Below are 26522 nucleotides of genomic sequence, written 5' to 3' on the forward strand. Positions count from 1 at the left end.
TCCCCCTCCCCCCCACCCCCCTGAGTTCCCCGGGAGTTGATTGAGTATTTATCTCCATTTCTCAGATGCTCAGCAGGAGGCTCACTCCAGAACTCCACATCAAGGGAGGGGAGGATGAAAGTCTCCAGGCCAGGGCCCAGGGAGATTGCACTGAAAGAAAGCCCTCTCCCCCACAGGGAAGGGGGCCAGAGAGTCAGATGGCCATTCCCCGCGCCCCTCCCCCTCAAGCCTGCTGGGCTTTCCAGCCTCTACACCATCCCTGGTGGGAGACATCTAGGTATAATACTACTGGCAATTAACACTGCAGGATGGTGCTTCCTGTGACAAGTTTTACTGCCTTACTAAGTTACCCTGTTTACTTCTCATCACAGCCTCTCTTGCGGCGCAGAACCTCAGAGAGGATAGGTGACTTGCCTAAGATTACCCAAAGCTGGGAAGTGGCAGGGCTGGAACCCAAACCCTGTCCAAGCTCAGGACCCTCACCAAATGCTTTTTGGGGGTCTCCTCCCCAGGCAGGGAGAAGGGCTGGGAAGGGCTCCATCTCCTCCTGAGGGCACCAGGCTGCACAGAGAACGATTACGGGGTGCAGAGTTGAATCTCAGCGGCCCATTTATTATGAGCTCGACTGTGAGGAGGTGACTGGATGCAAAGGAGCCTGGGGTACAATTTCAAAGACTGATGAGAAGTCTGGCTGCTTGGCCCTCTGGCCTCCCAGTTCTGGCAGCTGGGTTTCTAATTGGGGGAGGACAAGGGCCAGAGGCAGAGGAGACAGGAGAGCTCTTCCCATCCCACACTGAGAAGACCAGGCTCCCAGCCTTCTCCCCTCACCTCCCTAACGGGCAGGGTCTGGGGGTCTCAGCCCAGGCGAGCACCGTCTGCAGGACCTGCACGGTCACTGGGTGCAGGGGAGGACTTGCAAAAGCACCTTGGTTCCGTGTAGCAGATTCAATTTTGCTGCCCTGAGGCTGGGGTAGTGGCCCCCACTCCTCCTTCCCCATCCCTCTACATACCTCCCTCCTTCCAGGTAGACAGGCAAACACATACACACAAGCCCAAGCAAAATTTTTTTTCTAATTAAAAAAAAAAAAAAGGTAATAAAGAAATAAGAAGCAAAAAGACTGGGAATGCAAATCTGGGCCACTGCAGGGCAAACACTGCCCAATCTCTGCACCGAGGCCCTCTCCACAACAGGGGGTTCCTGGCAGGTCCAGGGTTCAAGACCAAAGCCTCCCTCCAGCCCTGGGCCAGATAGCTCTGGGCTGCCTGACAACTGCCCCCTACCCCTGTCTAGGTGTGTAGACTGGGAGGCTCAAACTCACGCAAGCCCCACATTGGGAATGCATCCACCAGGCAATTTCTCTCCCAATCCCCGTTTTTTAAAGGTTTTTTGGGGGGGGATGTCTTCCTGACCTTATAAACATAAAGAGGGGTGAAGAGAGGATGAGCTGCAGAGGAATAAGTGGTGCCTAGTCACACATGCAGTTTCCCTTCTTAGAAATCCAACCAGAGTCCACGGTTCCCTTCAGAGCAAATAAGTCTGCTGCTTTCCCTCTCCTCTCCTGCTAGTTTTTCTGCCCAAGCCTGTCCCTCTCCCCTCTGCGGGTTCGTCTTTGAGCCAGTCTTGCTCAGTTTCAGATTCCTGGTCTACTTCTCACCAATGTCTCTGGACCTCTTTCACTCATTTAAAAAAACGAGAGGATGAACTCGAGAAGAGGGAACCCTTACCCACCCAATCTCTTTCTTACTAACGTTCCCCCACCCTCTCTTTGGCTCGCGCGCGCGCACACACACACACGCACACACGCACACACGCACTCTTGCGACCTCCAGATGTTCCCGGCCGTGCGGCCATCTGCTGAGGTTGCTCAGGCGCTCTGGGGAAGGGGGCAGGGATCCGGGTTGCAGGAAGCTGGGAGCGAGGCCGACTGGAGTGGGCGGGAGCTGCGTGCGCACTTTTGAGACGCTCCCTAGGGTGGAACCCGGGCTCGCTAGGGCTCCGCAGGCGGGCGGGGGGCGGGGGGCGGGGCGGGCGCGCGCCGGGAAAGCCGGCACTTTGGCGACACTCCCTAGGTCGTCGGGCGGCGGGCCCGAGCCGCCACTGGGCGCCGGGCAGGCGGGGGCGGGGGGCTCCCAGCGGCGGCCGGGGGCCGGGGGGCGGGCCGCGCCGCGCGGAGAAAAGCGCCGGCCGGAGAGCCCGCGGCCGGGCCGCCTCTGTGAGCGCGCCGAGGCGGCTGCGGTGCAGGCTTCCAGGTGGGTGTGGGTCCCGGGCGGAGCGGGAGTCGCGCCGAGGGCGAAGGTCCGGAGCCGCCGACCCCAACCTCGCCGCCCCATCCGGCGGGCGGGCGGTGCTGGACTCTGGGGGCGGGCCCCGGGCCCCTCAACTTTTCCTGGATCCAGGGCGTCGGCAGCGGCTGCGGGGTGCCTGGCGCTGGGCCGGGGTAGGAAACACGTACCAAGGGGTGAGGGCTTCCAGGAGACAAAGGCTCTGGACGCGGGCCGGGGGCCGGCGCCTCTGGGGTCTTTGTGCGGACACGTGCATCACGCGTGTGTGGGTCTTTGTAGATTTGGATCCGGGGACGTGCATCTGCCTGAGCCTTTGTGTGTCCGTGGCTTTGTCTGGCTGTTTAGTGCCTATGTCCACGTTTTGTGGGCCCGCATTTGGTTGTGGGTGTGGGTGGGCTCATCGTCGTGTGTCCGTGTACGTGATCTGTGCCTGTCGACGTGTCTGGGTTGGATGTCCGTGGAGTGTGTGCGCGCCGAGAGCCAGACACCGCCCCAACTCCTCGCTCCCCTGCTGTCCACCCAGGCCCCCGACTTGACTTCAAACTTTTCTCCTGGTTCCTCTGGCAACAGCCCCCGTCCTCCTCCCGCTGCAGCCGGGGCCGGGGCGCTGGCTGCCCGCCCCTCCTTCGCCTCCTGGGGTTCTTAGAGCCGCGAGGGGATGGGATAGGATGGGGGCGGGGGTCAGCCGCGCTGGGGGACTCGCCCAGGCCACGGCTGGGCGGGGCGTGCGGGACACCCCAGCCGACCCAGCTAGGAGAAGAGAGGTAAGCGGCCAGTCCTGGGCCCCGGCGTGGGGGCTGGAGACAGGAGAGGAGACGGCAGCCGGTGTTGCCCGCCGGGCGCTTCTCCGAGGGAGTGTATGTGACCGAGAGACGTGTCTGCTTGGCGAGAGGCCGGCCCCAACCCCCGGCTCCGCTTTGAGATCCGCTCTCCGCTGGCGTCCCGCCCCCGGGGGATGGGGGGACCAGCCCTCCGATCCGGTAGGTGGGGAGGCGACGGCTTCTGGGATCCCGGCACCTACTGGTTCCCAATGGGACGGCCACGGGCCCCCAGTCCGGCCCTGGGCGAGTTGCTCAGCCTCGCGGAGTCGCGGTCGCCCTGCTCTGGATGGGGGCGAGAGAACTCCCTCTGGGCGCCGAGCGTGCAGTCGGGATTACCCGCGCTGCGGGCTTCGGCCTGAGAGCGGTGCCGCCCACACTTGGCCGGGACGAGGAGGTGACTCAGGAACTTCCCCATCCTCCTTCCTGCCTGCTCTACCCTTCAGATAAGTCCAGACTTGCGGAGCCTAGGTCTGACCCGAGAGGGAGCGCTCAGTGGAAGCCTCCTGCGCCTTTGATCCTGAGTCTCAGAAATACAGCCCTAACACCTTCCCTCCCCTGCCCCCCCCAACCCCCTCCACCCAGTCTTTAACCTAGAGTTTTGAGGATGCTGCAGATGTGAAGGAGGGCCACAAGCCACTCATCTGGGAAGGAGGCAGACATTGGCGCTTTCCTTTCTCAGCCTCAGTTTCCCTTCTGGAAAGGAAGGTGTTGACAGCTTCACCCCTCCCTTTCTGTTGTGGCTGACTGCTTGAGACCACAGAACCTGGAAACACTTTGATGTTTGACACGCACCTCCATTCTGTCTCGAGCTTTCCCCAGGCAGTAATTTGCTGTATTGAATGGGGGGAGGGGAGGTGGCTTTGAAGTTAGGGAGGGATGAGGTGAGGTGGGCCTGGAGCCCCTTTATCCCGGGAAGGGAAGGCTGGAATGCAGCAGCAGGGGTAAGCAGGAAGTGTCTCCCACCGAGGGGACAGCCTGCATGGCTGTGTATTCTGGTAACAGCACAGAGGTGGTCAGCACTGTGGACTCAATGCAAGGTGGGTGTTGGGATGGGGTGAGAATTGGAATTCCCCTGGGAGGGAAGGGAGGGGGCAGATATGAGGGCCTTGAATGCCGGGCCTAGGAGCTGGGATTTGAATCTGCAGGTCGTGGAGAGCTGCTGGTGGGTTTAAGCAGGCATAATAGCGTGGGATTGGTAATTCCAAGAAAACTTCCTCTGGCTTGTGGGCGGTGCTGGAGACTGGGAGACCAGTCTGCAGGCAGAGTTAGAGTCAAGAACCTAGATTTTACTCCCTCTCCGTCGCTTCCTAGCTCTGTGACCTTGGCCAAGTAACTTTACCTCTGATTCTCAGTCTTCTCATCCTTCAGTTGCGAACAGTAGTAATTCCTGTCTCACTGATCTGTGGTGAATGCCAAATAAGATGATGAATTACATGTGCTAACGAAATGAGACGAGGTTTGTGGTGTGCCTGTGGTGTGGGATTGCACTGACAACAGAAAGCAGAGACAGCTTCAACTGTGGTCCTAAACCTGATTTCACCACCTGGCAAAGCCCGAAGTCTCCTGCAAGCTTGGGCCACTGTTGTCCTCACCAAGCAGGAGGAAGCTTTGTGTCCAGGACATTTCATTCATCTGGTTTATCCCCTTTCACGTGGCCAGGCCCCACACAGGAGATGAGCAGGACACAGATCCAAAGATGGTCACAAACCACAAAGTGTATCATACTTTGATGTGAGCAACCCAGAGGCCATGGGAGCCTAGGGGGACGATGCATGGTCAAAGAAAAGAAGGGCATCTCTGTCGTCTTCGTCAGAGGGAGCAGCCTGTGCAAAGACATGGGGCCCTGGAAGCAAAATGGGCTTCTAGTCTGGCAAGCCATCTTTGTAGGATGGGTTTTAAGTGGGAGCAATGGTAGGTCCTATTCTTCTGTTGGGATTGTACTGTGGTGCCCAGTAAGGCTGACAGTTGGAGGCAGGGGGCTAGGAACAAGGCTGTTACAGCAGTCCAGGCCAGGACGCCTCCTGAGCTGAACCTGGGCAGGGCGAGGTCACTGCCTGGCTTGGGGGGTGAAAGAGGGGAAGATGGTGACCCATCTACCCGATTCTCATTCTGTCCTCATTCTGTCATAGGTGACACACCTGCTTCAGCCTACTTTGGCTTCTGCAACCTTTCCAAAACCCCCTTTCCAATTCCCTGCTAAATCCTAGTCAGCATTTGTAGCCCAGGAAGGGCCCTGGACGGTGCCTCAGGAAAGAATCCAAGGCTCCCAGGTGCATCTTAGATTCTTTAAACTCTGCCCCTGCCTCACCTTCAGATCTGCTGGTGTCGCAGCTCCTTTTTCTTTCCTGGCCCCTGAAAGCAGCCTTTAGGGGACAGGAACCCACATGCAGTGAGCACCAATACGTGCCAGGCCTGGGACTGAGTCTTCATCTTACCTTGTATAATCATCCAGTGACCTGCTGGGAGCAATACCAGAATTCTCATCCTGTTACAGAGGAAGGCTCAGACTCAGGGGTGAGGGCCCACGCAAGCCTCCTGGCAGGAGAGGCACTCTGGGGTTGGCGCCTGGTCTGCCTGGCTGCAAAACGCATTCCTCTGCCCCAAACTGCCTCCCCGTGAGTCTACACACGCTGCCTTCCACCGAAGGGATCTCGGCAAGCTTCAGGAAGAAGACACGCCAGACGGAGGAAATAGTCTTAGGAGCCTTGCCCATTTCCCTGTAGATCATCCTCCTCGGCCAAGGTTGCTGGGCCCAACTGCACCAGCGATAATGTCACAGGAGGCCAGGCACTGGGTGTCAGAGTACCTGGATCCTGAGTCCAGCCCCTGTCCTCACAGGCTGTGTGACTCTGGACAGATCACCGAACCTCTCTGGGTCTCTTCACGTAGCTGTAAGATAGACACAGGGCCACCTAACCATCTGATCTTGCGGGGTGACTGAACAGATCACAGCTGAGGCAGTGGAAAGGTTAAGAGGTGTCCTTTGGTGAAGTGGTAGCGTTCTGAATGCCTGATACATCTTCACATAGTACCCACTCTGTGCCAACACAGTGCTCAGCTCCAAGGGCATAAAGAGCAGTCTGACCCCATCCCTGCTCACAGGGCAGACAGGTAAATGTAATTACACTCCAGCATGATCAGCTCTAGCCGTCACCCACACGGGCCCGTTTGTAAGTTGAGTCCCAGCGGTAGGGGGAGGGATTTAGAGCTCAGTCATCTGGTTTTGAGACATGGTTCCTCTACCACCCAGCTGAGTAATGTCAGTCTCGTCTGCAAAATAGGGACAGTGATCCCCGTGGTCAAGGACTGTGATGAGGCAGAAACGAGATGGTGATACAGAAGGTGCGCGGTGAGCTGACGTGTTTGTACAGATGTGTGGCATTAGCGATTCTGTTGGGAGAGTCAGCCCTCAAGGCCCTGAAATTCTTTTTGCCTTGCGTTTCCAGAGCTAAGTGGTGGTGGAAGCGGGGGCGGCCGGGTGTTCGTGGAATTTCCACTTGGGGATTTCGTTGGCATCAGCTCAAGTGAGCTCATGGCGGAGGGAGCAGGGTGGGAGGCAGCTCAGCTCCGAGCGGCCTGTCTCGGGTGGGGGCAGGGGCCCTGGTCCAGCCCAAGGCTCAGCCTCCTGCCCACCTCATTCCTGTGCCAGGGGCTCCCTCTTGAAGTTGTGGTGAGGAGCCGGCAAATCTTTGGCCCAGAAATGCTGTGATGCGGCACCAGGGGCAGGCAGCTGGGGCCAGGAAGGCCTAAGCCAGAACGCCGAGCTCTAGATGGGTCTCAGAGAAGGAGGAGGGAGTTTGGGCCCTGGCCAGCACACCAGCACACCGTCCAGAGAACGTCAGTACAAGCAGTCACAGACCTGCCGGGTGCCTGGCGCTGTGCTGGGTCCTTGGGTAGGGAGGAACATAAAGAAGAGCAACACGGTCATTGCCTTCTGGAAGCTTCGTAAGTCATCGCCGTCATCGACTACCACGCATGGAGCACTTAGCATGTGGCAGACATGGAGCCGAGTGTTTCACACGCTCTCCCATAATGCTTTGACCAACTCTGCGTCATTGCCCCTGTTGAGAACACTGAGACCCAAGAAGGTTGACACTTGCCTCAGGCACGCAGGCGCAGGGCTGGCCTTACACCTGGGTCTGAGTCCAGCAGGCCTGTTCCTTCACCCGACAGGGTCTGCCATGGCCTCCAGGCCTGGCTCGGACACCAGCGCAGGGGAGGGATGGACAGGTGAAGAAGGCAGAGTCACTGCCCCAAGCCGCTCACACTTGAAGTCAGGAGACAGGCAGGTAAATCACAGGAGAGGATGTAGTGAGTATGCAGCCGAAGGAGGCTCGCAGACGGCGTGAGAGGCCCAGGCCAGGAGACCGGCTCTGGGGCCCGAGTGGACAGAACAACTTTGTTCCGCAGGCGTGCCACTGGTCGCAGTCAGGCACCGGGACCCGGGTCCTGGGCCCTGCTCTGCCGTTTCCTTGTCACTGCCCCCTGTGGGCCTCAGTTACCGGTGATCTCTGGGGGACCTTCCAGTTCCCCACCCTAAACTCTCTGAGTTTGAGGAAGTGTGAGCAAGGGCCGAGAGTTGTTCAGAGCTCCCCACTGTAGGTTCAGGTCAAGACGGGGGCTCAGCTGGGGGAGGGAGGACCTTGGGGACAGCGTGCCTCTGTGCCACGGTGAACTTGATGTCTGTAGGTAAGAGGAGAGGTTGGGAGGGTTTTGAGAAGGGGAGTGATGTGGCCACACCTGTCCTGGGGGCTGTCTGAGCAGGCTCTCGCTGACACGGGAGGGAATGCTGCCTGGAGTCTGTTAGGAAATAGCCACGCGGCTTTGTCTTCTGACCTCACAGACCATCACCCAACTTTCCTTAGAGCCACAGTGGTCCCACCAAGGAATAACTCCTGGCCCCTGCCCAGAGGACCTTATGCTATGTCCCCCCAACCCAGGATGGGTAGTTTCTAAGCCCCTGTGTTCTGTAGGCTGGCTGACCAGTGTCTTTTATCTGCAGGCTGGGGTTTGGAAAGGAAGTGATACATCTTGGGCCAAAGATCCCTTTCCTCCCTTGCCTTCGATGATGGCCACATGTCTGCCTTTCCCTTCCTCCCCAGGGTAGATCCCAGGTCCCAGAGGGGGGCAGAGTCCGTACTGTTACAGATGAGAAAACCGAGGCTCAAAGAAAGAAAGAAAACCGTGAAGGTCACACAGATGGTGGTACGCTGGGCACTGGAGTCCTGTTCTTCTGGGTACAAGGCAGGTGTTAGCAGTCTTGATCCGACTTGCTCTCCTGTCCCCACTGCTGGTCTGTAAGCCTCACGAGGACAGGGGCCTGGCCCCCCCACCCCCGCCCAACATGCACCTCCCATGGCCTTGCACGTCGCCCTGCACTCAGTAGAGATTCAGTAAATGTTTCTGGTACGTGTTGCCCTCCTGAGACGCTGGAGCTGCAGGGTCTGGGCTAAACCTCTCACTGTGAAGCCAGAGGAGCTGAGGCGCAGAGAGGAGAGGGGACTTGTCCACGGGTGTGAGCAGACCAGGCTGGGGCTCCTGACTGTCCTCCAGGGTCTGTCTTGTCACCACACACAGTCATCCTGTCGCCTCCCCCTCAGCCCCCAGAGAGTGGAGAAGGGGATGGGGGAGGGCCCTCAGGGGGCTCCTTCTACCCTACAGCTGAGGAGAGGCACCAGCACTCATCAGCTGCACTCCGTCAGCTCCTGGCCCTGTGGTCTCAGGTCCTCACAGCGATCCCTTGAGGAAGGGGTTGTTGTCTCCGTTTTAGGTGAGGAAACAGGCTGAGAGAGAGGAAGTCGTTTCCCCGAGTTGCCTGGTTTGGCTCCAGTTCCCAGGATCACAGCTTCTTCAGAGCAGGGAATTGATCCCAGAATGACAGTTCTCATCCGGAGGGCCACCCCTGACCAGTGGGCAGAGGCCTCCAAACCACCATGTCAGGAAAAGCTCCGAGGCCCTGTGCAGGTTCCCCAGGAAGCAGTGCTGTGATTGAGCAATGACCTCCACAGTGGATATGGCTACAGGTCAGATTAAAAGGTGCCATCTTTCCATCACGAGGCCTCCACCCCCCAGGGCCTCATTTCTCAGTGGGAATAATCAGCTTCCCAGTCTCATCTTCACACCTGTCCCCTCTGAGGCCGATGGGACCATCATTACCATCCCAGATTCATAGATTCAGTTTAAGGAACCGGTCCAGAAAGGTAAAGTGACTTGCCTGGTTCACACTGCAAGTTAGTGTCCAAGGATTCTGGCTCTCTGTGAAGGCCTTTCCTCTCCACGGAGCTGAGGCTGGTGGTTTCTGTCAAGGGGAACTCAACATTACTCATCCCTTCACAGATCCAGCAGCTCTGTGGAAACAGTGTGCCTCCCAGGAAAGAACTGCTCTCCCAGAGGGTGCCGATAAGAGCTTTGACATGTTTCCTACATGTGTGCCAAAGGAAGGAGGAAGAGAGATGGGTCAGGCCCGCCCGCTGGCCCCCACCCACCAGCTCCCAGTCTGGGGGGGAAGGCAGGGTAGCCCACACTGGCGTCTTCCCATGTGCTAGGAAGCCTGCCAGAGGTCTCACCGCCACCATTCTATTTCGTCTTCACCACAGTCCCATGAGCTGGCTATTCACATCTCCATTTTACAGATGGGGAAACTGAGGCTCGGATCGTGGCTAGCCAAGAGCAGAGAAAGCAGAGATGGCCATGGTCTTTTAGGAGGCTCTGTTAGTGTGTTTGTCAGTGTGTTTTATATATACTTCTCCTGTAAGAGAGGAAATGGGAGAAAAGGAGATTAAAACATGTTTAAATCACTCAAAGTTCTACCATCTAAAGAAAAACTGTTGCATGGATATATTTTTTTCTAGACTTTCCAAAATTAGGATTTGGGTTGGTTGTTGTGGGTTTTTTTTTTTTTTTTAATGCATAGTTATAATTTTCCTAGACATGCAATTTATCCTTATGATACCTACCATTATGGCATCAGCCCCCTCTATGAGGCTGCAGACTTTTCTGAGCATGATTTTTATGGACTCCATAAAATCCCTAAGAGACTTCAACAGCCATTCTGAGTGGGCTGGGAAGCCCTAGCCTGGAATCAGGAGACCAGAGCCTGAACATGGGCCGCCACCCCCTCGCTGGGAGGCTGGGGACAAGACACTGCACAATGGGTCACAGGCTCCTCATCACTCCAGTGCCAGGTGGCAGCCCCGCTCTGCGGCCCTCGTGGCATCCAATGAGCAAAGGCCTTTTGTGAACTATAAAGAGCCGCGCCCCTGGCCCAAATATTCTTTATCTTCCCTCAGTCTCCCCCTGAGAAAATTCTGCCTTCCCCTTGGCTCCTGAGCCTTGTGCGAGGGCCGGGCCCTAGCATCTCTGACACACTCCTACAAAGGCACCCCTCCTGATGTTACCCCAGGGGGGTCTCCTCTGGGCAGGACAGGGCCACTGACTCTCAGACACCGGCCCACACCTCCGAAGTTGTAAGGCACCTCGGGGGTTTCTCCTTTCTCTCGACTGCCCGGGACACCCCGGAGAGGCCTCTGGGCTCTGCTGCGAGCTCACCAAAGCCCCGGAGCCACTGAGTATTAAAGACCGTGGCGCCGGGCCTGAGCTCTCTGGACGCTTCCCTCTTCCTTTCCCAGCAAAGGACAGAAGTGCGTGTTCCACTTGAACCGAACCAGTTAGGAGGTTACCAAGGCCTGAGTTCAGTTCTCATTCTCCGTTTCCTCTAAAACAGGCCTAAGACTGCAGACCTCCTGGAGTGGCTGCAGATGTGGGAGAGAATGTGGGTCCAGCATTGGCCCATCGTGGGGACTGGTTCGGACTGTCCCCGTCAGCACTTGCCCCTGTAATGTCCAGGCCTGGCACAGAATGGGGCCCCTGGCAGAGGTGGCCGTTGTGGGGCTGACGGGGGGGGGGCACCTTGTCCAGGGTGCTCAGAGAGCACCCATAAGCGCAGTTATGCAGGTGGGTCTCGGTCTATACTCGTGCTCCCTTTATGTCAGCTGTCCTGTCCCCAGTGGCCTGGTAATGACCACCTCGCATTCGTGCCCAGCTCTTCACAGTTTGCGTTGCACTTTGGTGGGAGTTGAATCACCTCATGTGAAGAGGGTGGGGCAGGAATGACTGCCTTGCTGTACGGAGGACAGGCGGAGGCCCGGGGAGCGCGGTCAGAGGCCCCTGCTCTAGGGGAGAGGGTTTGGGCAGCTTTCGGGCTGCCGGTTACATAAGCAGGAGCTCACGAGGGGCCATCTGGCATTTAATAGGCACATTGTATAATCACCTTTGGGAACCACAGGGCAACCTTGGGGCCTTTGTGTGTGTGTGTAGTGTTTGTTTAAACCCCAGGAAGGGTGCGTATGGGCAGATCAGCTTGGCAGGGAAGGTGGGGCTCTGAGTGGTAATGAACCCCTGTGGTGAGAAGCTCACCCAGCAGAACAAAGGGGGCCTGGAGCAACTCAATATTTTCCTTTTGGTTCCAGACGTTGGAACACTCTGTCCTGCGTCAGTTGGGGCCCAAGCCCAGGATGCACCTGGGCCCGGTTTAATCCTCAAATTGGACTCTACAAAAGAAAGGGGTGGGAGAAGAGAGGCCCACGTAGCAGGGACGGAAAGAAGAGCCCCACTTCTCACTGCCCCTGCGCAGAGCCAGAGTGCAGATCAGATGGCTGCCCCTTTAAAGTTCCATGTAGGGCTAGTAATGCTATCCTGCTGCCCCCTCCCTGAGGGCCAGTGGGAGGGATGGGTGTGGGAAGACTGGGCAGGAGGGCAGGGCAGGGCCAGCCCAGAAGAAGAGACCTGCTGGGGTGGGGCTGGGTGCCTTCTGTCCCCTGGGCGGAGTGGCCGCTGTGTGGCAGGAGTGGGTAACCGCAGACTGAGAGGCTTTCACTACTCAGCCCTCTCTCATCCCCCTGCGAGCCCTTCCCTCCTCAGCACCTCTGTCCTCGGAGCTGCAGTGGGCATGAACTAGGCTTTGGGTCACACGGGTGTGGGTGGGAGTGAGGAATGAATGTGACAACATACACAGAGTGCCTGGCATCGCTGGCAGCTACTGTTATAATTGTACGGGGAGGGAAACTGAGGCCAGGGAGGGAAGTGGCTTGTGTTATAGCATGTGTCAGTGGGAAAAGCCCCTCTTGGGCCTGTCTCCGCTGTCTACCTCACCAGTCCTGCTGGAGAAAGCAGATGAAAAGAGGGGAATTGGGATTGAGCAGGCCTAGGTTCTGATCCTGCTCTGCTTTTACTAGTTTGGAAAAAAACCCTGTTCCTCTCTGAGCCTCTAGTTCTTCATCCGTATAATGAAGGAACCAGCCTAGCTGCCTGCCCTCCGCCAAAGAAAGGGCCAACAAGGGGTAATAGCTGTATCAGCTGTGGGTGGGGACAGGGAAGGGGGAAGGGGCTTGGGACAGCTGTCCCAGAGCCCATCTGGACGTCTAGACACAGGGTCCCCAGCTGGAATAAGGATCCTGCCTCTGGAGGCCAGGCCAGGGAGGGGGCTCCATACTGGGGACTGAAATGTTGTTATCCACAAAAGGGGTAGGGTGGGGATGGTCACTGCGGGGCCCCCCTTGCAGGGAGAGGCTTCAGTCTTGGGGGTTGGAGTGTGGGTCTCAGACATGGCTCAGCCACCGCCACACCATGACAGTGAGTCATGCTTCTCTGTACTCCATCCCGGTCCTTCCCCCCGTACGTGTGGCCGTGCATAGCTTTCTGAACCTTCTACATCTCAGTTCCCTCTTCGTGAAGCGGCAACAGAAACAGCTACCTTGCAGTTTCTGTCATTGTGAGGGTTAAGTAGGACCGCGCTGGGAGGCAGGTAGCGCAGTCCGCAGCACCCAGCACTTTCTCAGCCGAGGCGGGTGGAGCACCCTAGCCCATCAGCGGGAGAGGCCAGCCAAAGACCCATCCAGGCCAGGAGGTTTCCAGCAGGGTCTTAAGCAGGCCTGGAAGGTTCCAAGTCCCCACCCTCACATCAGCCAGAGCATGCCTGCTTTTACCCGCTGATCTTTTTTTTTAAGAAAGCGTTCGGCTGCTCCCCTCACGTGGCCTAACCCCTCCACCACACAGATAGAGAGACTAAGGCCAGGGAGGAGCGGGGAGCAGGAATTATATGAGGAAGAGTGTTCGGGGGAAGCATCCCGGGAGGACAGGACCGGTGGTGGCAGCATTCAGCTCTGCCTAGACGCACCGGCTCGTGGCTTCTGTGGTCGGGCGAGAACCGTCTGGTATGGGGTGCCTGCTGCCGTCCCTCACCTGTGGCTCTCTTTCCAGCCCCCACCATGCCGTGGCCCCTGCTGCTGCCCCTGCTGCTGTTGCTGGCTGTGAGCGGGGCCCAGAGCACCCGGCCATGCTTCCCCGGATGCCAGTGCGAGGTGGAGACCTTCGGCCTCTTTGACAGCTTCAGCCTGACCCGCGTGGATTGCAGTGGCCTGGGCCCCCACATCATGCCCGTGCCCATCCCTCTGGACACAGCGCACCTGGACCTGTCCTCCAACCGGCTAGAGACCGTGAACGAGTCGGTGCTGGCCGGGCCGGGCTACACCACGCTGGCCGGTCTGGATCTTAGCCGCAACCTGCTCACCAGCCTCTCGCCCACCGCCTTCTCCCGCCTCCGCTACCTGGAGTCGCTTGACATCAGCCACAACGGCCTGGCAGCTCTGCCGGCCGAGAGCTTCACCAGCTCACCCCTGAGCGACGTGAATCTCAGCCACAACCGGCTGCGGGAGGTCTCGGTGTCCGCCTTCAGCACCCACAGCCAGGCCCGGGCGCTGCACGTGGACCTCTCCCACAACCTCATCCACCGCCTCGCGCCGCACCCTGCGGGGGCCGGCCTGCCCACGCCCACCATCCAGAGCCTGAACCTGGCCTGGAACCGGCTCCGCGCCGTCCCCGACCTCCGGGACTTGCCCCTACGCTACCTGAGCCTGGATGGGAATCCGCTGGCCACCGTTGGCCCGGGCGCCTTCCGGGGGCTGGCGGGCCTTACGCACCTGTCCCTGGGCAGCCTGCAAGGTCTCCCCCAGCTGGCGCCCCATGGCTTCCGTGAGCTGCAGAGCTTGCAGGTCTTGGACCTGTCAGGCAACCCGAAGCTCAAGTGGGCAGGAGCCGAGGTATTCTCAGGCCTGGGCTCCCTGCAGGAGCTGGACCTGTCGGGCACGGGCCTGGTGCCTCTGCCCGAGACGTTGCTCCTCCACCTGCCAGCACTGCAGAGCATCAGCGTGGGCCAGGCTGTGCGCTGCCGGCGGCTCGTGTGGGAGGGCACCTACCCTCGGCAGCCTGGCTCCAGCCCCAAGGTGGCCCTGCACTGCGTAGACACCCGGGAATCGGCTGCTAAGGGCCCCGACACTTTGTGACAAATGGCATAGCCTGGGGCCACATAACGGACTGCTGCCCTGGGCTCCCTCAGGTCCTGGGTAACTTATATTTTCATGTGCCAATGCCGGGGGGGTGGGGGGACCCAGCAGGCCTCTGTGGCAGCATCATCGGAAGAGAGCCGTGGACCTGGGGAGAGGCTTTGGAGCTGGGACCAGCACCCAGGAGCAAAGTCTTGCCCCTCTGTCTATGTTGTCCCCCAAACCATAAGTAGAAGGTCTTCGATGCCAAACCAGACAGCAGTCCCCTGCTGTCCTTCCCCACTTGTCCCCAAAGTGCCTTCCCTCAGGCCTGGGCCAGCCTGACCCGTGATAGGAGGAGGCTGGAAGGAAGCCGCTGCGACAGGGCAGAGGTCAGGCCCACGGCTGAGCATCCCCTTGGGCCCGCGGTCCAGTCACTCAGGGGCATGGGCTGCTTTTATGAGGTAGCCCCCCTCTTTGCTCTGGGCACATGAGACCCACCTCATCCTTTTCTTTTCCTCTAGAACCCTGGGTGGAACCTTAGTCCTAGAAGGGACTAGAGAAAAAATCAAGTGCGCCTCCTCATGTGACAGATGGGGCAACTAAGGTCTAGAGAAGGAACGTGGCTAACTGAGGTACTAGAGCGGAGGCGTAGCTGGCCCCAGCACCCTGCCTCCCAGTGAGGCCCTTTGCACTTTTCTGTCTTCTCTAAATCATGCCCTCTGTCCCCTTCTTGGGTTCCTCCATCCTGCCATGTGCACCCTGTCCCTGTCATTCCCAGGACAGGCAAGGGCCTCGGAGGGGGGACTCTGGGCCCCATAACCAGCTGTGTGGCACACGATGTCAGTTCACCGCGGAGCCTCTGGAAGCTTCAGGCATGCCAGTCCCAAGCCCTACCAGTTTCCCACTCTGGTGTGGGGTCCCCAGCGTCAAGACTGGAAATTCATCCATTGATCCCTGAGGTAAACTGCCTCTCATGGACCCGGCAAGGAGTCGATGTAGTCCTGGAAACCCGCAGGGGCCTCCTGGATTCCTCCCCCACTGGCCCTGAGCTCCACAGCCTGTCTCCCCCATCCTTCAGGAGGCAGGTGCCCCCATCAGAGTTTATGCTCCACCCCAGGCGGCATCTCAGCTTCCCAGCCCTGGGCTCTTTCCTTAGTCTTTGTTTTATAAAAGTTGTTGCCTTTGTAATGGACTGTCCCTTCAACCACCCCACCCCCCACCCCTGCCGGCAGGGGATGGAAACGTGTCATTTGTAAAAAGAAGAAAAGCATTGCATTTGTTAACTTTTGTAATACTGTGTCCTGGGGATGCGTTGAGGGAGGAGGTGTGGGGTGGAAGCCGGGGTGTATGTGGCCCATTGGGCCTCAGGGGGCTGGTCCCACAGAGATGCCGACAGGACAAGGAGAGCTCTGTCCTCCCCCACCTGCCCCACCCTACACCTAACTGGTCCTTGACTGAATAAACACTATAAAGAGTCCCTCTTTCCATCCTTTGACTGGCATCCATGGGCCAGGCCCTGGGCAGCCTGTTCTCCCAGAAAAGCCCAGGAGCCTCGTGGGATTTGGACGGTGAGCTGAGTTACTCGGAGTGGTTGCTCCTTTCCCTGTGGCTGGTACCCTGTCTCGCCTCATCTCCCCTCTCCCTGCTGCCCCAGCTCCAGGAACACACCTCTGCCTTTGCCCAGGCTGTTCCTCAGGGGCCTTGCCCTTTGGTCTGTCCCTGCCACTCAACTCCTTCCCACTCTAGTAGACCCGGTTCCTCCCTCACCTCCTCAGAAAGCTTTCCCTAAGGCCCCCCTTCCCCTCCCTCCGGGGTTCCTGCTTTGCATTTTGACTGCTGCGAACTTCCAGCCCCAGGAACTTGCTTGCAGCTCATCTGAATGCCTCTGCTGTCTCTAAGTTTTTCCTTCTAACTGGCCGAGGTCTGTGGGAACATCCATCAGCGTCATCACTGACAATGACAAGCTTTTTTCTGCTATCTGTTCTGTGCCGGGGGACTCATATTCTTGAGGTGTGAGTGGGAAGGACACACAGAAGATACCTGACCATAAAGGCTGCATGGGAGCTGTGAGAGCCCTGTGGTGGGGATAGGAAGGCTTCCTGGAGGAGGCAGGTCCACAGAGCTGAGAAGGACAGTGAACCTGGACTGAGGGCGATGACACTTAGGAGGTGGGGGTCATGGGTGAACAATGGTACAGAACCCAGAACATTCAGGCTACAGGTACGTCTGGGAAGCTTGCCCATCATGTCGCTTAACCCCTGCCCCCATCCCCAGGCTTGGGCTCCATGAGCAGGAGGCTATCACCCATCAGTTAATATGGGAGTAAGGATCAGGGTGAGAGCCCGGCACTCACAGTCCTCAGACTGGTTGTGCACCCGTCCCTCATCCCTTGGGACAAGAAAGCCTTCAAATGCAGGGTCAGGGGAGGGATCCTAGGGACTTTAACCCAGTGAGGCTGGGCCCTCCCGAAGTCCTCCTTGAAGTGGGGGGAGGGGGTTGGGGGGACATGGAATGTAGGTGTCTTTAAAATGGGGACAAAGCAGTGCTAAAGGCAGGGTGGGGAGACCAGGCCCTCCTGCAGAAGACACGGGAGTTCTGGGGCAGGTCACCTCTGCCCTGGGCTGCAGCTTCACATCCGCAAAAGCGGCGGGGATGAAGCTCCGTGGGCGAGGATGGGACCGTCACACCGTGCTTGCTGGGGGGGCATTACCCCGCACATCCCGCAGCCCTGGCCTCCTGCGAACCTTAGGGAGAGGAGAAGCCCCGCGGGCGGGCGGCCCTCACCTAACCCAGCATCCACGCCCCGCTCCAGAGGCTCCCAGCCCGCAGCGCCACCATGCGGCCGCACATGGCCAGACACCCCCGGTCTGAGGCGTTGCGGAGCGAGGCCCAGGGCGTCTGGAGGCCAAAGCGGACCTGCCCAGCACTTCCATCCCCTAGCCACACCGTCTTCATGCTGCTACAGTCTGCCCTCCTGGGATCCTGGGGCCGAGAATGGTGACATTAGAACCTTACAGAATTACAGAGATGAACGCAAAGATTCCATTTTAGAGTTCACAGAAAAGGATTAATTAAACATCTTGGGTCCATCACGAACCAGTTGTGTGACTTTGGCCACATCACTTTACCTCTCTGAGCCTGGAGAAGGGGGATGAAAATATCTCCCTCCACGGGATTGTATGCGTAAATGAAGTAACGTTTGTAAAGAATCCAGCACAGTGCGTGCCTGGCACAAATAAATGCTTGGTCCCAGCTTCATCGAACCACAGAATTAGGAAATAGATTACAGAATCAGGTAGTCTTATACTCATATTTCGATAACTGACTCAGGACTGAAGAATGTCATAAAGGTTTCGGATTGTAGAGTTGCAGAACAATACTCTAATGCACAGGACCTTTGCTCTGGGTGCCGAACGTAGAATAGGCCTTCAGCACACGTCAGTTGAGTTTTAGGGATGGGCAGACAACTGAGGCACAGTTTGTCATCATGGCACAGACTGGCTCCCACACATTTCCTTGCATTCCACTGACAATACAGCTGCCACTCACTGGACACGTGTTCCGTGCACTTGGTGTGCAAATAGCATTTTCCTCCTCACCACAACTGCCCCAGGTAATATTGTCACCATACAGATGAGGATACCAGCCTGGGCCTGGCTTCATCTGACCAATGGTGAGTCAATCTTGCGTGTCCTACTTCAGTGGCTGGCCCAGCTGTGCAGATCCCACACGTCAGAGAGCAGAGGTGCTCTGAGAAACCGAAAAAAAAACCTGGGATTCCATCTCTTTTCTGTTGAAAATAAATCAGGGAAGTTATGCAATTCTAAGTACTTCCAATCAGACCCCTGGTTCTACATCATTGAGCATGAAAAGCTGAAGATCAAAGTCAAAGTCCTCCTCCCCGGCCCCGTGACCCTATTTCACAAATGCGGAGACTAAGACCCAGAGATCAGCCCAAGGTCGCATGGCAGGTGACCAGGATAATTTGTGGGACCCAGTGTAAAATGACAATAAGGAGACTCATTCAAAATTATTGAGAATGTCAAGATGGCAAGAGCAGAGCATTAAACCAAGCCCAAGGCCCTTCTAAGGTCCCACTGCCCACGAAGCCAGCCCCGTTGTGCTTTAATCACACCATTTACAGAGAAGGAAGGGGCAAACACCCAGTGTTGGTCAGGATGGCAGAAGAGTCTGTGTAAATTTGTATGTAATGTCATCCCTCTGGGAGCCAATTATTCTTTCAAATCCAGGAATTTCCCTCCATGGGTGTTATCATACCACCCCCTGACATCCCCAAATTGTCATGGCCAAAGGACTCTCAGAGAGGACAGATGAAGATTGAGATACTAGCACCCACCAACTGCTTCCAAACCAGCTCACAGGATGCTTCTATGCCCAACACCGCCAAGCATGCCTTGGCTCCCACCAAGACAGTAGAGGTCATCATAGGCTAATAGGGCCTTGCGCATCAATGCTCAGTGTTCTGTGTTGGCTAATGCTCATGAGAGAGCAAATGTTCACTGATACCTAATATCTATCGATACCTAATGTCCGTCAGTGACAGCCCCACCAACGGCTGATATCCATAAAGGGAAAATGTCCAGTGGCGGTAACATCCACTATTACTCAACAAATACCAGTGTTTGCGGACAGCTAATTGCAGTGATAACTGCTCTATGCATCCGTATCTAATGTCAGTCCATAGCTCAGCATCTGGCAACAGCAAATGGCCATCCAGTGAAGTCACGTGTCCTGTGTTTATTCTTTTATTTATTAAAGTGCCAGTGGCTGTATTTATGGATGCAATCGCATTTGTTGAGCCAAGCAGGAAATCCTTCCTGTGTTTCCTGTTCAATTCCAAAAGTGATTTCTTATTGTATTTTGCATACCTGTTAGTCAAAATATTCTGAGTTAGGAATACACTTTATGTTTCTCAATATATACATGTATATATGTGTAACATGTATATGTAATTATTATATACACGATACAGGAAGACAGAGAAAAAGAGAGCATGGTTTTAGAAGTGTCAAGCCAAGAAAAATGCTCTAACGAGTTGCTTCTTAGAAGCAGCAACATTTTCCAAAGTTGAGTTATGGTTCAAGGTATCATCCCTCCTGCTCAGGTGAAGAAAGACAAAAAGCCAGGTTTCCTAATAAGGTTAAGGACCTGACACAGGGCCCCTTAAAGCTCCGTAACCGTCAGTGAAGGCAGGCTTGAAGCCCAGCTTTGCTGCTTACAGCTAAGTGGCCTGGGGTAAGCCCTTTAATCTCTCTGTGAGCCTCAGTTTCCACATCTGTGAAATGGAGTTGGTAACTATCTTACAGGCTTGTGGTGGGGAGTAAGCGAGTCAACGTCACAAAACACTTAGACTAGTGCCTGGCATAGAATAAGTAATAATAAATAATATAAAACACTATTTTCTTGAAATTCTTTCTTTGTCAAACTTAGAAGCATGCTGTGACTCAAAATACTCTCAGGCAGAGTTTCTTCAGTGGCCATCGGCTCTCAGCAGGTGACCTCATAGAAGGTGTTATGCTCAGGAATTTGGCTGAAAGGAGGTTCTACCCTCTGCACCAGGACATTTCAAAATTGCCCTCACTGTATAATTTCTTTCTGACCCAATGCTCGTAATGGAACAGTGCTTAGGAAAGATTCTCCTAACCATCCTCCTCGGGTCTGGCGGTCACAGAAGGAATGGCCAACCTGCTGTGATTTGAGATGCAGGGAAAACCTTCCACTCTTGTCACTGTCCCTGACAGCCTCACTCTGCCTAAAATTCCGCCATTATTCTCTGGCTTAAGCTATGGAGATGAACAAGGGTCTGTGCGGGAATTAGGGCATTTGCTAACTACTGGGGAGCAAGGGGTACCTGACCGCTGTCTTCAAATGTGATATACCCTAAAAAATGACTTTAAGGGGCTACATTATGATGGTTGCTGAGACGATGGTGCTAGAGGCCAGATCGTGAGATCCATAAAGAAGGTAGTTGAAGGAGGGTGCCTGGGTGGCTCAGTCGTTGGGCGTCTGCCTTCGGCTCAGGTCATGATCCCAGGGTCCTGGGATCGAGCCCCACATCGGGCTCCCTGCTCCGCGGGAAGCCAGCTTCTCTCTCTCCCACTTCCTCTGCTTGTGTTCCCTCTCTCGTTGTGTCTCTCTCTGTCAAATAAATAAAGTCTTAAAAAAAAAAAAAAAAGAAGGTAGTTGAAGGAGAAGTTCTCTTGCATGTGCAGCCTTCTCTACCAGCCAGTGTGATGTCCTGTTCTATTGATGACCCCCACGACCCACCTCCTAGTATTATCACCCTTCTTTTCAGATCTCGATTGGATCCAGATTTGCTTTAATCAACAGAACACAATAGAAGTGGCTCAGGGTCAGTTCCTACATCTTAAGAAGGCCTGGTAAGTTTCACTTTCACAATCTTGGGAGCAGGGAGCTGCCACATGTGGAGTCTTGTGAGACCATGTAGAGAAGCCATAGGCCATATGGAGAGAGAAAAGCTCAACCATCCTGTAGCCCAGCAAATCTTGGACCCCAGCTTAACAGGCCAGTGACCCCAACAAAATCAGCAGGAGAAGAACCGGCCAGGGGATCTCAGCCCTGCTTGTAGAATCATGAGCAAATAAAACGATTGTTATGCTAAGCCATTATTCTTTGGAGTGGGTTCTTCCATGGTGATAAATAACCAAAACAATCAAGTCATAGGCTCCAGGACAGCCAGTTTGGGTAGGGGGTGGGGGGTACCAGGCAGAAAGGCACAGTTGAGAGGAAACACATGTACCAGGTGTTCTCGAGTTTTTGAAGTGCCGCCCTGCACGTGAGCTCATCTCTTGTTCTGTGTGTGTCTCACGGCCTCCCAGGGGCCTGGCCAGTCTTCCCTCAGCCTCACACTCTCCTCCCAGCCCCTTACCCCAGCCCAGACCGAAGACTTGCAGGTCCCCAGACAGACGCACCTCTCAAGCAGGCCCTTCCCCTTGTCTCACCTCCAGTGCTAGCTCAGACCTGGAAGAATAAAGACCTAACCCCCTGTCCGGCTAACAGGCCTCCCCTGTCCCCCAGCGGCTTTCCTCCAGGCAGCGGGACTTCCGTGAGGGGCACCAGGGCTGGGGTGAGGCCAGTCACAGGCGGGGGGCCATGAGAGGGACGCTGCTCTGGAATGCAGCCCCCCACCCCCACCCCGCGCAGACCCTGGAAAAGGCGGAGCTTTTTGTTTCTTCCCACAGACTGTGAACAAAGTCATACTTAGCACAAGCTTTAAAAATACTCTCCCCACACGCAGACACAAACCCTGTAATTCCCTTGACTTGCCCCACCCACCAGCTAAATCCAGCGTCATGTGTGGACATGTGAGAAGTGGGTAGGGACCAGGATGGGTGCTCGCAGGGAGTGTTCTCTCCGGCTCTGAGCAGACCTCTCGGCAGTGGCTACACACAACTTCCCTTCGCTAACATGTTTTAAAGACAAGATCACCCTCAAAGGAGTGGGGGAGGGGGCAATAAACGCTTCCCTGTCCTCACACCCACCAGCCTGATTACCTCCCACTTACCCTTCCGGTCTCAGCATCCATGCCCCCACCTCGCCACGTCCCTCCCCAGGTGAGGTTAGATGTTCCTCCTCTGCGCCAACCCGGTACCTCACCTTCCCTCCAGAGGGACAGTGATCACATTTATTTTCTGTTTATTTTTCCAGCTTACACTTTACACTGAGGGCAAGAACTGTGCCTACCTTTCTTCCCAAAGGGTCCCTGGCACCCAGGCTGGCACGTAGTTGCTTGTCCATACATTCCTGAAAATCAATAAATGTGTCTGTTGCATCCATTTTACTGACCGTGAAGTGGAGGCCCAGAGAGGTTAAGTGATTTTCCCAAGGCTGCACAGCAAGCTCATGGCCGAAACCAGCTCTTGAGACTTCCAGTTCCCCTGCAGTAGGAACCTCCCTTCCTTCTCCCCTCCTCTCTCCCTCAGGTGGCAGCTGTGTGCTTCTGCCTGAAGCTGGGATGGGGAAGGAGTCCCCTGTGAGTGTCCCCCTCCTCCTCTCCAGCTCCTTGACAGGGAACCGCCCCTGCTCTGACTCTCCCCAGGGTGACTAGTTCTGTGCTCTGCTTCACCCATCCCCCACAACAGCTCTACTGGCAATCGAAGGGCGAGTTCCCCCTCCTCTGAGCCTGCTCCCCCAGTTGTAACATAGCCTCCAAGATCAAGGGCTCCTTCTAACAGAGGGTCTGTGAACCCCCATGAGAAAGACTAAAGAAGGCTGTCGCGCCTGCCCCATCATGCTTGCAGCATGGCACACGGCACAAAACTTCACCAGAAAGACCCAGAAATCTCATTTTTTCCAAATGCACCAGAATTTCACTTCAATGTTACCTAAGTTTCTAACGTGTGTGTGTGTGTGTGTGTGCGTGCATGAATGGTGGTGGTGGTAGTTTTCAGGTGTTAAAAACAAACAAATCCAGATGATTCTACTGCATAATCAGGTTTGGGCAACATTTCAGAGTTTACACAGAGCCTACCTTTCACACCCGTACCTCGTTTGCTCTTCACAACCTTCCCATGAGGAAAGCAGGGCAGGGCTTGCCACCTAACCCGTTTCACAGATGGGGAAAATGAAGCCCAGAGCGTAGGTGGCAGAACCTGGGACTTGTACTCAGAAGCCCTATTCCCAGTTCTGTCCTCTTCGCACTCCACGTAGAGTGATTCCATTTCAAAAACAAAAAGAAAAGAAAAGAAAAAGGAAAAGGAAAAGAAAAAAAGGACGAAGGTAATTACTTCGCTGAGAGACCTGCCCGAAGGGCTTGCTTAGCCCTGGCAGGGAGCCAAATCATTTGGTGGGAAGCCCATTTTCTAGGAGATGCAGGTGAGAGGTGACAAGAATAATAAAACCCTGGGACAAAGGCAACAGGACGCTGAGAGAGTGACTCAAAGGATTCGGGCGGCCCAGGGGGTGAGCGTGCAGGCCTCAGGGCTCAGGGGCCACCCCCCCCACACACACTCGGAAGCCCTGCAGTTGTCAGAAAGACACCACAGCCCTGGCCGCTGGGCACCCAGGGGTGTTCCAACCCCAGCCCTGTCCCTGGCGGCTCCTGTGGACTGTAGTAGAAGGTGGCAAATGGCTACCTAAGCGGGGCTGGAGCTTGAGTTCCCATCTGACGGAGGGGCCACCGAGGGTCCTTGCAAGCATGGATGTGCTGGTGGAGCCGGGAGCAGAAGCCCTGTGTCTGACCTGTCAACGCCGTCCCCACCAGAGGGCCAGGCCAACAGCACGCCCCTTGCCTTTCCCCGCCCATTGGCCCCCTTTTCTTACACCCCTGTTCCTGGTGTTGCTGCTCTAGTCCCAGGCCTGGGGCACAGGGGTGCGGGGGGCTGTTGAGGCATCCCCATGAGGAGAGAGCAGAGGGGGAGCTCGGACAAGCAGAAGTCTGCGTCAGCGGTGGTTGTTGGCCATCACCAAGGACTGCATTACCTTCACATCTTCCCCTCTGGGAAAATAACTTCCAATCTTTAAAAACTAACATTTATTCAGGTGATTTTTTTAAATTCTCTGAATAGTTGCTGCTTATATACTGACTTACTTTATCCTCACTATGCAGAAAGATGTTTGACAGCTGAGAAAACTGAGGCTCGGAGAGATTACCTGATCAGCCCAAGGTCACACAGAAGGTAAGTGACAGATTTCAGATTTTTTTTTTTTTTTTTTTAGGAAGCTCTACGCCCGATGATATGGGGCTTGAACTCATGACCCCGAGATCACGAGTTGCATGCTCCACCAACTGAGCAAGCCAGGTACCCCCAGATTTCAGATTTTAAAAGCAAGTCTGTCTGACTCTGGAGCTGATAAATAAACTAAGTGCATAGATGGGAAACATGCTAGCCATACAGAATCAGAAACAGAGAATCCTAGAGTGTCAGCCTCCTTGGCTCTTCCTCACAGTACCCGAGACTGTGGTTTGGTGGGGACCTTGGAAGGGACTTGAGGTCCTGCGGCCAGGGATCCACCTGCTCTGATCTGGGCTCCAGCCCAATCCACCGACCTGTGAGCAAGGCCAGTCGGGAGCAACTTCCAGTCACCCCTGCTTGGTTGTTCTACTGGCCCAGGGCAGTTACTCCGGGTTTGGGAAGCCCCCTCAGAGAAAGGCCCTGTGGGCGCAAGCCTTCATTCTTCCCCTTCTTAGGTAACCTGCTCAAAGCCGCCCAGTCGAGTAGGTCTGGATTTGAACCCAGGTCCTCTGACCTTCCTGTCCAGGCCTCCTCCCTGCCCATCCCGGGGCCTTGTTCAGTGTCAGGCGTACCCAAGGACATCTCGTGGGCCGTCGCCACTTGTGGATGAGGCTATGGCATGGTCCCAGGTCCCATGCCCATGTCCGTGGCACTTTAACAAGGACCTCAGAGATTTAACTAAAAATGTCCGGCCGTGTGCGGATACGCAGGCACTAAGGTAGGTCAGCAGGGGAGTATTTAGCCTCTGGGATCAGGGAGGCAGGGCGAGCTGGGGCACTGTGCATCCCAGCTGCTCCTGCCCCTTTGGAGATGCAGCACCCCAGCCGAGACGCTGGAGCTCCGGGTCCCTCACCAGACAGTGGGGATCCCAACCCCTCAGAGCCCCCCTCACATGGCCTGGCACACTGGGGGCCTCAGGGAGCACCAGCGACTTCCTCCACTGCCCAAGGCCAAGATTCAGGGCGCATATCCCAGGATCAAGGCCTGTTGGGTTTGACTGGGCAGTACTGGTACCGCGCTGGTACATAAACCGTCACTCTCTGTGTCATTAGCCGAGTGGGGACCCCAGGGGGGCTTGGGTCATTATGTCATTGCCACCCAGCCGGGGGCACTGATAAGACCAATTAATGTGACCTGCAGCCTGAAATTACAGAGGAAAAGGAACTAAAAGTAACAACAAAATCAGTAATGCCTATCTTCCGTCTTTAGCGTGTGAAGTTTCAGAGCAATTGCATATCCGTGCAATTTTGATCTTAACAAAAAGCTCGTGAGTTGCTAGGATGGCATTGTTAGCTCCTTTTACAAAAGAGAAAGCCGAGGGTCAGAGAGGAGGTATGTAGTTTGTCCAGGGCCATACACGCGGTGGCAGAGAAGAGAGTAAACTCTGGGCCTGGTCCCCTGGCCTGGCAAGAACTGCTAAGCGTGAAGACACGGGGAAGGAGGGAAGGACTTGGGAGCACAGAATCCTCCCGTCTGCCCCCTCAAAATTGCCCTTAGTAATAAAAGAATATGCAAACGAAGACACTGTGGGATCCCATTTGCCCTGTTGTTCTGTTTCTAGAAGGTAGTGTCTCCTTAGAGGACAGGGTGGGATGATAGGCTGTCTCACGCCCGGCTCGAGAGAGAGAGCTGCGGCACAAATTTCCTGAAGAGCAGTTTGGCAATACGTACCCAATGTCCTATAATGATTTCAAAATAAAAATTGTAAATGAAGCTGCAACCCCAGCTAGGGAGTGGGTAGTGACGGGGAGGGGACCTGAGGGCACCCTCCGGGGGTGGACAGGACAGTAATATCCTGTCCTATTGATCTGGGTGCTGGGTACACAGAAGAGTTGTGACATTCAGTGAGCTGATCCCTTTGATACATGTGCTTTTCTGTATCTATATTAAACTTCAGTACAAAGGGGTTTTTTAAGGCTAAACCTACAGAAGAACATTTAAAGATATGAGGCAACGTCCATACATATATATAAATATCTTAAGTAGAAAAAAAAGTAGGGCACAAAATAGTATATATTATTTGACACAATATTTGGCTTAAAATTATATAAACATAGAGGCGCCTGGGTGGCTCAGTCGGTTAAGCTCAGGTCATGATCTTGTGGTTGTGGGATCGAGCCCCACGTGGGGCTCTGTGCTGAGCACAGAGTCTGCTTCAGATTCTCTCTCTCTCTCCCTTCTGCTCTCTCTCTCTCTCAAGTAAATAAATAAAATCATATAAATGTAAGGGCACCTGGCTGGCTCAGTTGGTGGAGCATACGATTCTTGATCTCAGGGTCGTGAGTTCGAGCCCCACATTGGGCATGAAGCCTACATAGGCAGATGGATAGATAGATAGATAGATAGATAGATAGATAGATAGATAGATAGATAGATAGATA

At 55.6% G+C, this 26522-nt stretch overlaps 1 protein-coding gene and 1 long non-coding RNA gene across 4 annotated transcripts; one reads left to right on the forward strand and one right to left on the reverse strand.

Annotated features, from left to right (window-relative positions):
• The first annotated feature begins 2369 nt into the window (after nt 1-2369).
• On the forward strand, nt 2370-15902 carry TSKU (tsukushi, small leucine rich proteoglycan). 3 transcript variants are annotated; one of them, XM_034995044.1, is made up of 2 exons: nt 2370-2438; nt 13362-15902. In XM_034995044.1, the coding sequence occupies exon 2, from the start codon at nt 13370-13372 to the stop codon at nt 14441-14443; it is 1074 nt and encodes a 357-aa protein (XP_034850935.1). In that variant the 5' UTR covers nt 2370-2438; nt 13362-13369; the 3' UTR covers nt 14444-15902. The 3 variants fall into 3 exon arrangements, with proteins under 3 accessions (XP_034850935.1, XP_034850934.1, XP_034850933.1); XM_034995043.1 differs by lacking the exon at nt 2370-2438 and adding an exon at nt 2480-3047; XM_034995042.1 differs by lacking the exon at nt 2370-2438 and adding an exon at nt 3059-3263.
• A 4664-nt stretch (nt 15903-20566) lies between these two features.
• LOC118003927 lies at nt 20567-24090 on the reverse strand. The gene is made up of 3 exons (XR_004677455.1): nt 22938-24090; nt 22151-22210; nt 20567-20602 (listed from the first exon to the last, which is right to left on the reverse strand). It is a non-coding gene; the product is annotated as an uncharacterized LOC118003927 (long non-coding RNA).
• Nucleotides 24091-26522: the final 2432 nt, after the last annotated feature.

Source organism: Mirounga leonina, unplaced genomic scaffold, assembly GCF_011800145.1.
Source record: "Mirounga leonina isolate KUSES-001 unplaced genomic scaffold, KU_Mleo_1.0 Mir_92, whole genome shotgun sequence".
Classification (NCBI taxonomy): Eukaryota; Metazoa; Chordata; class Mammalia; order Carnivora; family Phocidae; genus Mirounga; species Mirounga leonina.